Raw genomic sequence first — 15,415 nt, 5'->3', positions numbered from 1 at the left:
CCGTTTAGCCACTCACGGAGCAAATTGCAACAGCTACAAAGGGAGCCTCGGGAAGCGCCCGTGCCACCTGCTCCACGCATTCCTCCAACGAAACGTGGCCTTTAGGCATCTCTCCCCGCTCCGCGCAGAACACCCAAAGGCGTCAGCAGCCAGGGGACTGTGCGTGGTTGCAAGCGGGTCGCCTAGGGCTCTGAACCCCAGGGGGAGGCTTTCTCACACACTACGTCTTACTTGGCACAGGAGGACCCCAAGAGCACCTTCCGTCCACAACTGCACCGCCCCCCCCCCCCAACAACAACAACACATCCCAGTACCAGGGAGACGTTCAAATTCTTGCCTGGCTCATTCCCAGAGGCCACCGGGTCAGCAGCCAGGCTTTGTCTTTTCTCGGCGGGCGCGGGCTCGCGATTCCATCCAGGAGTGCACCCCAACCAGCACACCTGGGTCGTAGGAGCTGTGCTATTCCAATAAACAGCTGCAGTCACGTGCTGCCTGGGCAGCCCCACCAACCCAACCTTTAGCTTCCGAGCCCAACCCCACCCTCACGTGGTGATTGTAGGGCCTGGGGGGCGGGGGCCGGGGGCAACGACACAGAATCTTGCATGCCCTGGCGCTAAAAATTCAGACCCCTTCGTGCGCTGTCCCGCTGGACAATTAGTCCCACCAAAGTTAGCAACCGTGTTTAAAACGTTTTATTTTTTTTTCCTCTTTAAAAATATTTACAGATCTGTACTCTGCTCGTTTCACCCCTACCCATCATCAAGATGAAGGGAGCGAAGAGTAGTGATTAGTTCAATGGCCAAGGCCCTAGCTGGCTCTTGGCTAACGGTGTGTCCTTGTATATACAACACAAACACACACATATGTGCATATATACAGGTGTACAAATGGGAGAAAGACTATCCGGTTTCGTTGCTGTGTTTTCTGATGTTTTGTTTTTGTTTTGTTTTTTTTTTTTTTGCTACCAGCCAAAACTCTCTTTCCCACCACCGCCCGAGAATCTCCCTTTCCGAGACAGTTTTTCAAACGCGTCTTGCTTTGGGTTTTGGGTAGAGAGAGCCAGGTGTTCCGGCGTGAGGAACGCAGATAAATACCCGAGACGAACAGAAAAGCGGGGAAGAGGCCATAAATAGGACGTAACGAATACACATGGTGTATTTCTCAAACGTCTCCGGACGCGAGCGCCGCTCCGCTCGGCGCCCCGGAGAGGAGGCCGCCGGCGCCCGGCTCTCCCGGCGGCTGCAGGCGGCGGCCGGCGCCCGGGGAGCCCGCGGGCGGGCGGATGAGCGGGCGGGCGGGAGGGCGCGTCAGTAGTCGAGCTTGTTGTAGAGGTTGTAGAGCGGTAAGGCCGAGAGGTTGCTGCCGGGGTAGTAGAGCGGAGCCGGGAAGGCGAGCGAGCGCGGCACGGGCACCCGCAGCAGCGAACTGTCCCGGAACACCAGCGGCATGCCCACGAGAGTCTGCGCCGACGCGTGGGCCATGTTGGCCGCCTCCAGCTCGGCCGAGAGCTGCCGCTTCCACTTGTTGCGGCGGTTCTGGAACCAAGTCTTGACCTGGGTCTCGGTGAGCTGCAGGCTGGAGGCCAGGCAGGCGCGCTCCGAGCTGCTCAGGTAGCGCTTCATGTCGAAGGTGGACTCGAGCTGGTAGACCTGGCTGCGCGAGAAGACGGTGCGCGTCTTCTTCTTGGCCACCCCGGCCTGCCGCTCCGCGCCGCCGTCCCGCGGCCGCTCCGGGCCCGGAGAAGGCGAGCCGGCCGGCAGGAGCCTGTCCTTCTCCTCCTTAAAGTCCGGGTGGGAAGGAGAAAGGAAAGGCGCGCGCTCCGAGCCCGCAGGCCCCGCGCCGCCGCTGCCCTTGGGGGTACCTGGAGGGGAAGCACACGCGGAATGACCTAGGGGTTGGGGCGCCGCCTCGAAGACGCTCAGCCCTTCCCGGGACCCGAAGGTTGGCCGGGGCCTGCCTTCTTGGTCCCCTGTTTCCAACCCCTTCCTCCTCGTCTACCGCGTCCTGCCGGCGCCCAGAGTTCAGAGCCTCGGCCTTTCGGAGCAGCAGAAGAGGGTCCCACAGAATCAGGGCCCGGGAGTCCCTGCACCCAGTCACACGAACGAAAAGGCGGTAACAGGTTTAAGGTTTAATGGGGACATTAACACCGTTTTTTTTAAACGTGATTTTAAAAACTGAGCCTTATAAGGTGGCATCAGTTTTCCAGGCCCTTTTCCTTGGAAGAGCGGCTAAGGACTATCCTTGGCTCTCCCCCGTTAGCTGCGGTCAGGAGGAACCCTCTCGAATCGCACCGCTGTCAATCATTTTGGAGTACCAATAACTTGGAGGAGAGACCGAGCGGAGAGAAAAGACACAAAGAGACTGCGGGACAGACAGACCTGCAGAACTCCGGTCGGGACAGGGGGTAGCCGGCGTGCGAAAGCGTTCTGGCCCACGTCGCGTCTGTGCCTCCCGCAGAGCCCCTGGCCCGCTGCGGCTCTCGCTCTTTCCAGCCCATCCTTCCCCTAAACGCCCCCAGCAGCCCTCTACTCCTCCCTAACGCCGGCCCTTCCGAGGAGACACGGCTGGGACTTAGCACCCTCCCCTTAGCCTGGATCCCCAGCAGCCCGGCTGGGACCGGAGGGTGCTCCGTTCCCGAGCCTCCCAGACACACACACACACACACACACACACACACACACACACACACACACACCGCGTCGGCTCACGCCCGGGGGCCAGATTCCCGACGGGCGATCCTTACCCAGGCAAGGGAAAGGGATGGGGGGATGGTGCTTAGGGCTTGGCTCCTTGGGGCCGTGCGGACCTGGGCAGAAGCAAGCCGGAGCCTTCCAGCCTTCCTCCGGCTCCTCCTCCTCCGAGGACACAGACAGGCTGCGTTTCCTAGCTGGCCACCCGGCGGACTCGCGCGGTGCCTCGGAGGGGCCCCCGCCCAGGATGGACTGGATGGTGAAGCTGGAGACGCCACCGGCCGCCGGACATCCCTTCCCCACATCTTCCTTGCTGCCCATCCTGGGTTCATAAGAAATCGGAGGAAACCAAGAACTCCCTTTAGAGCGGGTCTGGGTGGAAGGTGGCGCGGGCAGGCAGGCGGGGGGGAGGGGCGGGAGGGGAGGCGAGGGGGAGGGGGCCACGAGGCTGGCGAGGCGTCCCTTCGGCGCCGGGACGCGCAGGCACCGGGCCGCTGCGCGCGGGTCCCCGTCGGCCCGGCTCTGGGGGAGCCCGCCAGCTGCGGTGCCAGTGTCCCTTCCTGCCTTGCCAACTCCACCGGGCTCGGGCGCCGCGGAGGCTGCGCGGCCTCATTTGCATAGAGGTTACCCGGCCGCGGCCAATCGCAGCGCCGCGGAGCGGCCCCGGAATTTTTTAAAAAGCTGGGGCCGAGCACGCAGCCCCGGGAAGCTCCGGGAGCACGCCTGGTGCCGCGGCCGCGGCCGCTCTGTCCAGCCTGGGGCATCGGGGCCCGAAAGCGGCTTAGACTGCAGCCGGATCCCTGGCCTCTCCACCCCGACTCTCCGCACCCCTGTCTGTCCAGAAACGGGGGCAGCGCAGGGCTTCGAGCTGGTGGGGCTCTCTCCCATCCGAGATGCTCCCCCGTAGGCTACCCTGAACCCCTGCCAGCCTCCGGGGAACAGGCAGGGAGCTATGGGTCTCCCGCCGCGTTAGGGTAGGGGAGATAAACAGCTTGGGGCCTCAGAAAGATGCCCTTCTCTGGGTTCTCTGTGTCTCCTAGGAGGCACGAAGCAGAGAACTTCTGCGGCCCTCCACCTGCAGACCCCCACTGGCCACAGGGACCACAGAATTTTGGAAACGGGAGAGCCCTACCTCTGCTAAAGTTCCGGTTCACGTCCCAACGCCACCGTTTGCGCCGTGCTAGCTTGAACAAATCTGGTCCCAGCAGAAGCATCTCTGCCCTCTGGCAAACTCCTTAGTGTCCTCCACCCCAGCCCCTTTCTCCTGTTTTGAAGAGGTGTCAGCTAGAGGTGGAGAGCGCCAGAAACCCATACCCTCGGAGTGCAGAACAGTTAGTCGAATTCCTCGGTCGAATTCCACCCAGCTCTCCTTCCCACGGTGCGACTAAACTCATTTTTATTTTGTGGGTAAATACTGGTGCTCTCAAAGTTGCCACAAATGGAAGGAAGAGAAGCAGGTAGCTATGGGGACGTTTTTTAATCGGGCGGGACCCTGTCAAGCATGGACAGGATGTCTTTGGGCAAGATCTGTAGACTTTTCCCTAAAAATTGTTTGATGTGATGTTTTCCTTTCAGAGGTCAAGGAGGAGCTCAATAAAACCTGGTTCTCTCCTTCCATGTCCTCCCTCTGAGCCCTGACTCCTGCTTGTTTAATCCCCGAGCACCTGTTACCTGATCTAGAGTCATCCCAGCGCAAGCAAAGGGATTTGAGGCGACAGTTATTTACACAAGCTTTATGGAACAGAGCGAGGCCCAAGGCGCCCAGCCAAACCCACTCTTTGTGGCTGCAGCCTTGAGGTCCCGGGAACCCTGTTCCTTAGACACACCCCAGGTGAGCCAAGAGCAAAGACAGAGTGTAGAGCGAGTCCCCACGTCCAGACTGCACCGAGGCGGCGCAGTTCCTCGCCTGCACCGCTCCCGGGTTATTGAGTAAAGCGCTTATAATATCATTAGCCTCGGTGAGTTACCGACTGCGGCCCTGCCCGTGGCGGAACTCTCCCTACTTAACTCCTCAAAGGGCTCGTTAATGGGCTAATTGATTAGGGGTCGGTGGCGCAGCCGGGACAGGGCCAGGGGAGGGAGCGGAGGGCCAGGAGGCTACGCGCCCAGACCCGGGAGGCTGGCGAGGGGCAGGTGCCGGCCTCCGTCACCGCATTAACCTCTTCAGGGCTCTGCGGCGGGGTCGAGACACATTACAAATGGTCAGCTTTAATCATGGTGTCAGCTCATTAACCCGGAAGGACCCGGCGCTGAAATACAATTTGTGCGTCCTGCTCTGCGCGGCCCTGGCACAGGCTCCCAGGCCTCATCTCAGCGGGTCCAGCGCGCTCCCGCGGAGGTAAAGAGGGAGATTCCAGAAAGAAATGTTCAACTCATTCACTAACCCTCGGCTTCTCAAAAGCATGCTCATCTGGGCGATGTCATCGGGGCTAGAGCCAAATCAATACCACAAGAGGACCCCGTGGCCAACTTGAGGGTCGGAGCCAGCTACACGGATGGGAAAATAATCGTAGAGCGGAGGAGCAAGAGTTCTTTGAACCTTTCTGAGCTAGAAAGTATCGGGTGCTGTGAACGTGATGGGGCAGTTCGTGACACTTCGTTTTAACCTCAGCAAACGTTGACTCGGATCTTTACCGCCATTGTACAGATGTGAAAACTGAGGCTCTGGAAAATACGAATCTAGGCCGAGTAGTGCAATCAAGATTGGTGCGCAGGGTTGTTTCTCGGTCACTACTGCGCTCTTGGAAGAGGATTAAAGGAGAGAAGCCGGGCTGCAGTCGGCTTGGAGAACAGCCCGGAAGGAAGAGTGAAAGGTCCTCCTGAGGGCCCGCGCGCCGGAGGAGTTAACTCCTCTAATGAGGGGCTATTGGAGATGACTTCCGAGCAAAGACCTCAGGACCAGAGAGCTATGAAACCTCACGACGACCAAACTTCTCACAGGCGGTTTTGGAAAGCAAAAGGGAGCTAGCTAGCTATCTGGCCTGCCTCGATCCTCTATTCAAACCCAGGGTGTCGTCCACGGAGGGCGGCTTTCTTCAAACCCAGACCTTTAAGCTACATGGACACTCGTTCGCCCACGCATATCGATGCAGTATATCGCACACAGAGAGACAAAGGGACACCTGCTCTCACACACAGCACAGAGAATACACTAAGCTAGTCATATAAGTGGACGTGATGGACACAGGGAGGCTTCAAGGCCTTCCTCCGGCTGGTCACTTGTGACGTCCCCTCCCCCCAGCACTACTCAGTCAAGGGAGAAACGGGAAAGACTAACATAGGAACATTCCAGCACCTCTTTCAGGCTTGGGGAGGGGGGGCGTAGACTTCACCAAGTGGGTAAAGGCCAGAAGCCTTCACACACAGTCTCACATTGCTGTGAAGCCCACTCCAAGAAACCCTCAACTACAGCTCTTTTCACCAAGCTGAGCAGTTCCTCAAACTAGGCCGCCCCCATCTGGCACCACCCTTTGAGTCTCTGGGTCGCTGGCCCTTCCCTGCTTCTCTGTTTAACGGACACCCTAGGAAGTTGCTTTTCAGAATCTTCAGGGGCTTCCCTCTCCTCCCCACAGGAATCAGGCAGAAGCCCGGTTCCAAGGAATGATAAACTTTCCCAGACTGAGAGAACGCTTAAAGTTTAGGTCCCAAGATTATGTGGCTGCTCAATATTAAAGCGGCCCAGAGCAAACTTGCGGAGGAGCCTAATAAAAATTGATCCTCCCTGCTCTGCGGCAGTTGGGAAATAGGCCGGCTGAGCCTGGTAATAGTGGAAGAGGGCTCCCTCCGAAATGACAGATGAAGTCATAAACAAGTTTGATCTTGGAATCAAGCTTCGATAAATATTAAACACAGTCTACCCCCGCCCCTTTTCCGCGACTGGATTATGATATATGGCGCGTCCAAACTTTAAAATAAGGAAATACCAGAGAAAATGATCTCAATAAATTTTCTAAGTATAAACGTTGATTATGTTTCGATTTTCATTCAAGGGCCTCTGCTGTTCGTTCTTTGGTGCAAATGACATCTCACAATAGGCTTTTGGGGAAAAGGGCTCCCTACTTGAAAAAGAGAGCCCCAGAGGTGTGCAATTTATGTAATCTGTGGCTGGAAAATGAATTGTGTAATTTATTGGAAAACAGAAAGTCATGAAGATTGGATCAGCATAGCCTAGTCCCGACCCCCCCCCCCCCACATCCATCAAGTTCCAATTAGAAGCCTAACCAGAGAGCTTTAATGGGTTTCCAATCTAGTAGCCTGATAGACTCATCAATTCCTCTGGGAGAAATTAAGAAAATCGACCGCCCCTTGGCGACGGAGTGTCATTCCTTTCTGCAACTATATGTCAAATTAAAAACACAATTAAAATTTAAACTGTTTCAATCAAGGGGTGCCCTGCAACCTATGTTTCACTTAATAGAACTTGGATGAAAATCTGATGCTGGCACTCCATCACCAAGGGGGGCGAGGGTGGTGAAGGAACTCGGGAGGGGATTCTTTACATTTCTTTAAGACATTAGCGCTGGGGTGAGGGACACTGGGTGACTCCACCTCACTGCTATGGGAGCCACTCTTCTCCTACACCTTTCTCTCAGCTCGCTCTTCCAGGCACCGAAACCAGAAAGGACTCTTTGGCAACGCCAGCATCCCAGACTGCACAGTTTCCCCCAGAGACTCGGTCCTTGGGATAGTAGCATGGGCTAACCGGTGAGCACCTCCTTCCTGGAGGCGTGAGGTAGCGGTTTGCTCCCCAGTCCCCGGTGGGAGAGTCAGGAGGAGTCTCAGGCAAATCTACAGACCCGGTTGGGACTAAGGTTGTAGCCTGTGACCCTACCCCAGCAGCTGCTCCCTACTAGTTTTCCTTAGGGTACTTTCAAAGAGAAGGGGATCTGTGGGAGAAGCTCAAACCTCAATCCTAGATCCCAGCAGCAGTGACCCCAGCACTTAAAACAGAGTTGTTGTGGGAGGGTGTGTCTTTCACCCTTCTCCCTATTTGTACGTCAAAAGGTCAACACACAGCTGCTCTATGAAGGGAAAGGCCAGGTGTGTACTCAAATGGGTACTCTCCCAGGCTTTCCAATGTGTACATGATGGCGCAGTGGGTGTTTCACACTCAGGGAGGGAGGGCCAGCCATCCAGGGACCGCACAGCAGCTTGTAGTGAGCAGGAGAAAAATAGGAGGGCCTAGGCAGATGGCTCCCTTAAGGCCACTGTAAAGGCCCGTGTGGGCATAGCCCCCCCCCCAGGGGGGGAGTCTACCTGGCTGCCTCAGGGATTTCTGTGGGTCTGACCACCCTAGTCAGACTTTGCAGAGTTTGAGTTTGGGTCACTAAAAGAGGACAGTCACTGGGCTTTGAGAACCGTGCAAGCTAAAATGGGGTCTTTGAGGTTGCCAAGAGCCCAGCCAGTAAAGGCTAACCCCACCCCCACCCCCCACACCCAAGGACTCCGGAAGGCACTTCCAATCTCCCATGGGCTCAGAGCGATGGAAACAGGGGTACTGGCACTACAGTTGGATGCTAGGTCTCTGGGAATATCAGAAGGACCCAGACTGAGCAGCCCTAGAGACCCATGGCACCTCCCTTCTCCCCTCAGTTGCCCAGTCAGGATAGCTTCAGAAAGGAGACAGAGCTCACCCACCTTTTCACCTCCTTCTCTTCCTCCTCCCCAGCTCCACTTCTAGTTTTCCGGGCAAGGAGAGGTGGGTGCGCTGGGGCTCCCCCCTCGTGGTCTCTGACTCTGACCTACCAAGGGGACCTTGCCCCTTAGAAATGAGCACAGTGGCGGGGGTGCACTTTATATGTCTTGCCGTTGTTTGAGGTACACACATCCGCTCTATTTACTACCAAATAAAAGAAATACATCTGTGTTGCCAACAGAAACAGTCTGCAGGCTGGCTCTGAGCTCTCCCAGGGCCTGAAGGGACTCAGAGCCTTGTGGGGACTCCCACAGCCTTGGCACACAGGAGTGTGAGGGTCCCCGGTTGGGGAGTGGTGAGGTTAGGCTACTTTGATCACGTGACCTGTGATGAAACTCTAGGACCAACCTGCCACATGGGAATTTTTCAGGTTATGCAACTGAGGTGGGAACACAGATGGCCTGCTCCCTGCCCATCCATGTTCTTCATTCACCTTCGCCAGGGACCACTGGGGAGAACTAGTCACCTGGAGTCACTTTGAGCAACACACATGGCTGTGCATATGCTAAAGAGCATGAACTGTGAGCGCGTGTGTGAGAAACCTCAGGCTGCTTGTGTCGCTGAGAAATAGAAAGGAGAGGTACCGTGTGTGCTTTGTCAAGTGAGTGTGTTTTGTGTGCTTTGCACTCCTCCATCCGTCTGGTGGCCACTGTGGAAGGTGAGATCATTTTCAATGAGCAGAGCATTGACTGGTGTGAAGATCGGGCTCTGAGCTGTAGGTAGACACAGAGAAAGCTAGGATCCACAACCCGAAGTAGGAAAAGTATGAAATAAGAGGTGAGCGCTCAGAATCTTGGAACAGGAGATCCCGGTTGCCCTGGCTTTCCTTAGGGACCATCTAAAGGAATTTGAGGAGGTCCTCGTTGGTGGCTGGTTCTTGAAGCTTGTGGGAATCTTTGCAGAAGCTGGGGGAGGAGATGAGGATGAGGAGACAGCCTGCTCTGCAGTCCTGTACTGGGTTTCTTCTGACAGGAAGGTCTCAGAAAGACCCACTGCGTCCTCTCAGAGCACCTCCACCATCCCATAATGTATTCCATAATGTATGTCACAGGCTCCCTCCACCACCACCACCAGGACCCCACTGGGCAGGAAGGCAGCATGAGCACCACCCTCTTCCCCCAGGGCTGCACCTTGGCCTTGGGGTGAGAGGTACCAGCCCAGAGCACCAGAGCTCCCAGGCAAAAAGGAAAGTGAGGCCAAGGAGCTTGGACAAAAGATAAACTGTGCTCTTGGAGAACCAGTTATGTCTTGACTTTCAAAAGACTGGGTCAGTCAAGAACCGTTTTCTAGAATCCAAACAAATAAAGAAGTATTTTCTTGGCATTTGATAACATCATGCTCTGGCTGTAAAATCCGAGGACATGTTTGCTATTGCAACATTATTTTTAATGAGCTGTTACTGGCCTGTCCCGCAGTTAGTATTGCCAACAGTAAAAGGCATCACTCTGTTTGCAGGTAACACAAGGAACAACATATTTTGACCCCGATATTCTGTTTATTTTTCATTTACGACACATGCCCTCGTTTTTATTCCAAACCAGAGGAAAATAAAGGCAGATCTATCTTCACTGGGGTCCAGGCTAAGATTTTGCCACAAATAGGCACACTGGTTTATCTGAGGCTAGTTTTCCATCAACAGAAAACGATAGTCGCATTTCAGCCACAGTAGAATCAATTGCTTCGATTGAGTTGGAAGAGCTTGGCAACACAGTAGGAGAAAAGAGAGCGCAGGCAGACAGGCGCTCCCCAGTGGTTGTGTCCTGCTGGTGGCAATGCTCTCTGCCTTACGGTTCCGGTTCCGTGGCCCCTGCTTCTGGCTCCCCAGCTCCAACTGGACACCACCAGGAGTGTGCTCAGCACACACACACACACACACACACACACACACACGCCTCACACAACTTGAAGGCAGGCAGGCCAGGGACACCCATATACCTACTCCCCTGGTAGAGCAGTTTTCTCGGAATGCCTTGCCTCTGTGCTGAGGAGGAAGAGCTCAGCAGCCCGAGGAAAACACAGGCTTCTCAGCGGTGGCCAGGACAGGTGGATCCACACGGGTTAGCTACCCTTGAGGCAGCTTTGGGTACTGATGATGGGTACTGAGAGCCTGGCTGGGAGAACAGTCAGCTCCAATCCCGCCCCAGCCAGTAGCACATCCTCCACAGCGCTGACATTCTCCCAGCTCGGCTGAAACCTCCCTGCCCTGGAAATGGTAACTCCTTGTCCGTCTGCTAGGATTAACCACCTGCCTGCCTCCAGACTCAGCTGAACTCCAAGCTTGGTGCTCCCTTCTTTCCTCCAACACCCCGGGGACAACCTCAAGCACCACCGTGTTAGACAGGCTTCTTAGGGAGGCTCTGTTCGGAAGCTCTTGAAGGAACCCTGGCTTGGGAGAAGGCAAGCCCTGGTCTTTCCTTGAGAAAGACCATCTGCCTTTAAGCCCGAGGCTGTCATTTCACTCGGTTTGCAAGCCAGATATAAACCCAGATTTTTATACTCTTCCCATCCCTCATTCTTCCCTGCTCTGACAGGAGCCTTTCAAAGCAGCAGCAGAAGGTACCGGGGAAAGAACGCCCTTAGTCCTGAACAAAGCGGCCTCTATCTCCTCTGCCGGCTGGATTAAGGGGCGTAAGTGCAGGTAGGGCTGAGAGAGCACAGAGGCAGTCAGAGAGGGCAAGAAGAGTTTCCCTGGACACCTGCTCTGGGGGGTGGGGGGTGGGGATCATGCAAAGTTACACACTCTGGCAACGTGAAAGGCTTATTTTTTCTTTTTAATTAATTCGATTCCACAACACATTAAGTGTAACAATATTTTGTGGAGGTTTTTTTTTGTTTTGTTTTGTTTGTTTTCTTAAAAAGGGACTGAACTGGGGAGGGGGAGGACAGGGATGGGAGGGGGAGGACGGGGCAGGGAGGGGGAAACAGACTACTCAGAACAACAGGTGTAGCCAACAGGGAACCAGAGCAAGGGGCCCTGTGGACGGAAGGGTGGATTTTTACAAGAAAACTGTACATTTATCAAATAAGTTAAGATTCTCCTATGTTGATTGTCCTTCACTTAAAGCGCTGCACTCTGCCCAGCTTGCTCTTCCTTGAGCACCGCTACCTGCCTTGCTTTCTTCCTTCCCCCTCTCTCCTGCTTAACCTTCCCTCTACTTAATGATTAGGCTGTGGCGTGGTGGTCTTCACTCCCACAGAGGAAGGGACAGGGCCCTAGGGAAAATTTGTACAATATTGCACAGGTCAAAGCACAATAGTTGCTGCAAAGTAAGAATGGGACAGGATAAAATGTAATTTTTTTTCTACCAAAAAAAAAAAAAAATACTGAGACCAGTCTCTCAAGCAGGTAACAGAGTAGTAATAGTGATATTAAATAACAATTTACTGACCAGTGAAATACCACTAAATATATGCTAGTGATAAATAAGACCGCTGGAACCCAGCCAGATGTGGTGGAGCTGGTCTGATTTAGAGGTCTGATTTGGGGCTTTTGTCTTTACCCTTTAAGCATTTTGGTTACAGAATCCTTCAGTCACGGACTGAGACAAATGACGCTAACTACCACAGATTGGCCGAGTGGGGTGGGGGTCTTCCTAGAGGCCACTTAGATTTTGAAAGCGTGGTTTTAACTGACTGCGGGCGGGGAGAAGAACCACACCCGGAAATCCAGACTGTCATAATTAATATGAATTCAAAATAGGAATTCTCTCTTGGGATTTTTGAAAATAGTTCTATAGAAAATGAATAAACTAAAAGAAGTTGAGCTTTTCGCTTGTTTTCCTTCTGTAAAAATACTCTCCGCCTCCAAGCCACAGCACAATGGAAATTTAAGGGGAGATCTGAACATTTTACAAAAAAAAAAAAAAAAAAAAAAAAAAGCAACAACAACAAAAACAACTTTCAGTTGGAAGTTTTGACCTGGGAATTTTGTCTTTATCCCCCCCCAACACCCCACCCCGTTTTCTCTCAATGGTAAGCAAAACCAAAAATAAGAGGAGAAGCGCCTCAAATTCATAGGAATGAATTGCACGAAAAAAAAAATGCATTGCAAATACTTACAAAATGCTATGGGGTGGGGGGAGGTTGGGAGGCAAGGCAGTGAACCCAAGGCCGCTGGCCACAGCCCGGCGCCCCCTCGGCCCGGCCCAGTCAGCTCCGGGGTCCCCGCAAGGCGGCCGGGGGCGCTCACCCCCTCTCCCCTCTCCCGTCTTACACCGGCCGGAGCAGCGGCACGGACGAGACCACGGGGTGCGAGTAGTAGACGGGGTGCGGGAAGGTGAGCAGCGGCTGGCTGACCGGCACTGGGGCCCCGGCGGCCGCCGCGCCCTCGGCCGCGGAGTTCTCGTGGTAGAGGATGGGCACGCGCACGATGCGCTGAGCCGCGGCGTGGCTCAGGTTGGCCGCCTCCAGCTCGGCCGCCAGCTGCCGCTTCCACTTGTTGCGGCGGTTCTGGAACCAGATCTTGACCTGGGTCTCGGTGAGGTGGAGCGACGCCGCCAGCCCGGCGCGCTCCGAGCTGCTCAGGTAGCGCTTCATGTCGAAGGTGGACTCGAGCTGGAAGACCTGGCTGCGCGAGAAGACGGTGCGCGTCTTCTTCTTGCGGCACGCCGGCTTCTTCTCCGGGCTCTCGGCGCCCGCCTTCCAGTCCTCCGAGCCCGGGGTCGCCGCCGTCGCCCCCACGGTCGTCCCGGCCGCGCCCGCCACCGCCTCGCCCTCTTTCTTGCCTTCCTCCGAGTCGCTCTCTTCCAGAATGATCTCGTCCGGGCTCTTGGAGTCCAGCTCCTTGTGGTCGGGGTCCGCCTTGAGCAGGGGCTCCGGGGAGTCGCGGTCGGTGCCGGACGCAGGGGAGGAGTCTCGCAGGAGGGCCTTTTCCGAGGCTAGGGAGACAGACAGACAGACGGACAGACGGACGGACGGACACACAAGCACAGCGACACAACCTTGAGCGAGGCGGGAACGTGGGGGCGGCGGGAGCACCCCGCCCACTGGCCTCCCGGCGTGGGCCTCAGCCTCCCAGTGGTTCTGCTCCGTCCCCCCCGGGCCGCAGCGGGGTCCCCATCGCCTCCCCAGGGCCGGCAGCAGGGACGCGGCGTTTGTCCCACCGCTCCCGTGCCGGGGGCCGGCGGAGAGGTTCCCCAGGTTAGGGGGGAAGTAGGGTGCAGCCCTGCCTTCCAGGCCTACTATCCCCCCAGGCCATCCCAAGCCACCCCTTCCTGCTGGGAGCCACTTTTCCCGGGAAGCTCAGCGCCCGGGCCTCCAACTCCACCTCTTTTCTCAGCAAGTGGGATTGGAGCCCCGGGCCTCGCAAGGCGGGCGCGCGCAGGGGAGATGCCGGCTTAGAGGCGGAGGGAAGGAAGTTGGCCAAACTGGGACTGGCAGGTGTCGGGGCATCCTACAGCTGCGGTGGCAGCTCGGGTGGGGATAGGATCGGGCCCGTAGAGGGGAAGGAAAGGGAGAACGAAAGTTCCAAAGAGAGGTCGGTACCTTCTGGGCGCGGGAGGTGGCCGCCGGCGGGGATGTAGGGGTACCACCAGGCCGGGGAGCGCTCCAGGTAGTGCGCGGGCAGGGCAAACCTCTGCGCTGGGATCTCAAAGCGGGGGAAAGCCAGGTCGCCCACCTGCGAGAGCGCGAAGCCCGCGGCGCCCTCCAGGGCACCCTTGGCAGCGGCGGCGGCGGCGGCCGCGGCGGCGGCGGCCGAGGCCGGAGCGAAAAGCGTCCGTGGGGGCGGCTGAGGCTTCGGGGGAGGCCGGTGGCGGTCTCCGTTGAGCAGGTTCCTGATGGAGAACGGGGATTCCTTGGGCGCGGGAGGCTGGGGCGGCGGCTGCGGGGGTGGCGCGCTGGCAGTGCCCGAGGCGTCCGGCCCGGGCTCCGGCATGGTCCCCGAGTCCTCCGGGTCCCGCGGAGGGAGGGAACGGGACAGGCGGGCGGCGGGGCGAGCAGGCTAGGGGCCGGAAATCAGGACCATAAAGGGAACCCGACTACGGGGCTCCGAGTCCGGGGCCGCCCCGGGCGCGAATCGAGCCGCGGGAGGGCGGGGTGGGGACCGGGCCGGGGCGGGCTCGCATGGGGGGGAGGGGTCCGGAGGGGCGGGGAGCGGCCCAGCCTCCGCGCCGAGGGAGCGAGGGGGCCGGCCGGGAGCTGCGGGCTCCTGGGGAGGAGGCTGCGAGAGCGGTCCCCGGCTTGGGGATGCGTCAATCCGGCGCCGGATGCTAATGATGAAATCAAAATGTCATCCAAGTTAAACGCGGGGAGTATACGGCGATTGGGCGCGTACAATGGCAAATGGGATTAGGCCGGCCAAGGCGCAGCCGAGCCCGGGCCCCGCGGCCGCCTCCGCCACCGCCCCCTCCTCGCCTTCCCTCGGATTTTGGCGCTTTGGCTTCGGGGCTAGGAGAGCCCGCCTGTTATTGGCTTTATATAGTCCAATTAGGCAGCAAATGAGGACAGACCTATTAGCACAAAAGGATATTGGCGCTCTCGCTAAAGAGGCACTCGGAGAGCTCTCCCACCAAAGCCAGAAGAGCGCCGGGTACCCCGAGAAGGAGACGCCCCCGGCGGGCTGGAGCCAAACGATCCGCGAGGATCCGGAGCCCGCGCCTCCCTCTACCCCCTGCGGCTCGGCCTCCTGCGGGCTGCTGTCCCGCCTGCCGGAGGGAGAGGGGGAGGGGCGGGCAGGCCGGCCCGGGTCACCTCGGGGTTACCGGCGCCCGCCCGCAGCCGCAGCTCCCCCACCCCTCCCGGCGTGTCAAAGTCCAGCTGCCCCCCACGCAGCTGGGGAGCTTCGGTCGTGCGGAGCCCAGGAAGTAGGGGGCCTCCACGGGCCCGGGACCAACTCAGTGCTCTCTTTCCCCAAACCTGCTAATAGGGGTGCGGCCAAGAAGAGGGGAATTAGGGTTCCCCGGCCAGGGCGTCGTCTGGCCAAAAGAGAATTCTTGTTCCTGCGGCCTCGGGGATCCGCGTAGCCTTGGCCTTCGGTCCTGAGAATCCAAGAGTCAATGTGAATCTGGTGGGAATGGGTGTGGGTGCGCGC

The 15,415-nt window shown here is 57.3% G+C and overlaps 2 protein-coding genes across 3 annotated transcripts; both read right to left on the bottom strand.

The window, feature by feature from the left end:
* Positions 1-669: 669 nt before the first annotated feature.
* Positions 670-8,460, bottom strand: Hmx2 (H6 family homeobox 2). 2 transcript variants are annotated; one of them, XM_021662199.2, is made up of 3 exons: positions 8,328-8,460; positions 2,744-3,012; positions 670-1,861 (listed from the first exon to the last, which is right to left on the bottom strand). In XM_021662199.2, the coding sequence occupies exons 2-3, from the start codon at positions 3,009-3,011 to the stop codon at positions 1,308-1,310; spliced, it is 822 nt and encodes a 273-aa protein (XP_021517874.1). In that variant the 5' UTR covers position 3,012; positions 8,328-8,460; the 3' UTR covers positions 670-1,307. The 2 variants fall into 2 exon arrangements, with proteins under 2 accessions (XP_021517874.1, XP_060237235.1); XM_060381252.1 differs by having other exon boundaries at positions 2,807-3,012; positions 8,328-8,451.
* Positions 8,461-10,997: 2,537 nt separating this feature from the next.
* Hmx3 (H6 family homeobox 3) lies at positions 10,998-14,397 on the bottom strand. Its single transcript, XM_021662198.2, has 2 exons — positions 13,870-14,397; positions 10,998-13,262 (listed from the first exon to the last, which is right to left on the bottom strand). The coding sequence occupies exons 1-2, from the start codon at positions 14,258-14,260 to the stop codon at positions 12,595-12,597; spliced, it is 1,059 nt and encodes a 352-aa protein (XP_021517873.1). The 5' UTR covers positions 14,261-14,397; the 3' UTR covers positions 10,998-12,594.
* Positions 14,398-15,415: the final 1,018 nt, after the last annotated feature.

The sequence above is a fragment of the Meriones unguiculatus genome, chromosome 1 (genome assembly GCF_030254825.1).
Source record: "Meriones unguiculatus strain TT.TT164.6M chromosome 1, Bangor_MerUng_6.1, whole genome shotgun sequence".
In the NCBI taxonomy this organism is placed as follows: Eukaryota; Metazoa; Chordata; class Mammalia; order Rodentia; family Muridae; genus Meriones; species Meriones unguiculatus.
Note: the sequence above shows the minus strand (reverse complement) of the source record. Positions and strands in the feature narration are given on the sequence as shown.

Excerpts from the sequence above, each read along its gene's own strand:
- Hmx3 (XM_021662198.2), bottom strand. The coding sequence starts at position 14,260 with ATGCCGGAGCCCGGGCCGGACGCCTCGGGCACTGCCAGCGCGCCACCC. Across the intron at positions 13,263-13,869 it reads CCACCTCCCGCGCCCAGAAG|CCTCGGAAAAGGCCCTCCTG; the intron begins GTACCGACCTCT and ends CTGTCTCCCTAG.
- Hmx2 (XM_021662199.2), bottom strand. The coding sequence starts at position 3,011 with ATGGGCAGCAAGGAAGATGTGGGGAAGGGATGTCCGGCGGCCGGTGGC. Across the intron at positions 1,862-2,743 it reads CATCCCTTTCCCTTGCCTGG|GTACCCCCAAGGGCAGCGGC; the intron begins GTAAGGATCGCC and ends CTTCCCCTCCAG.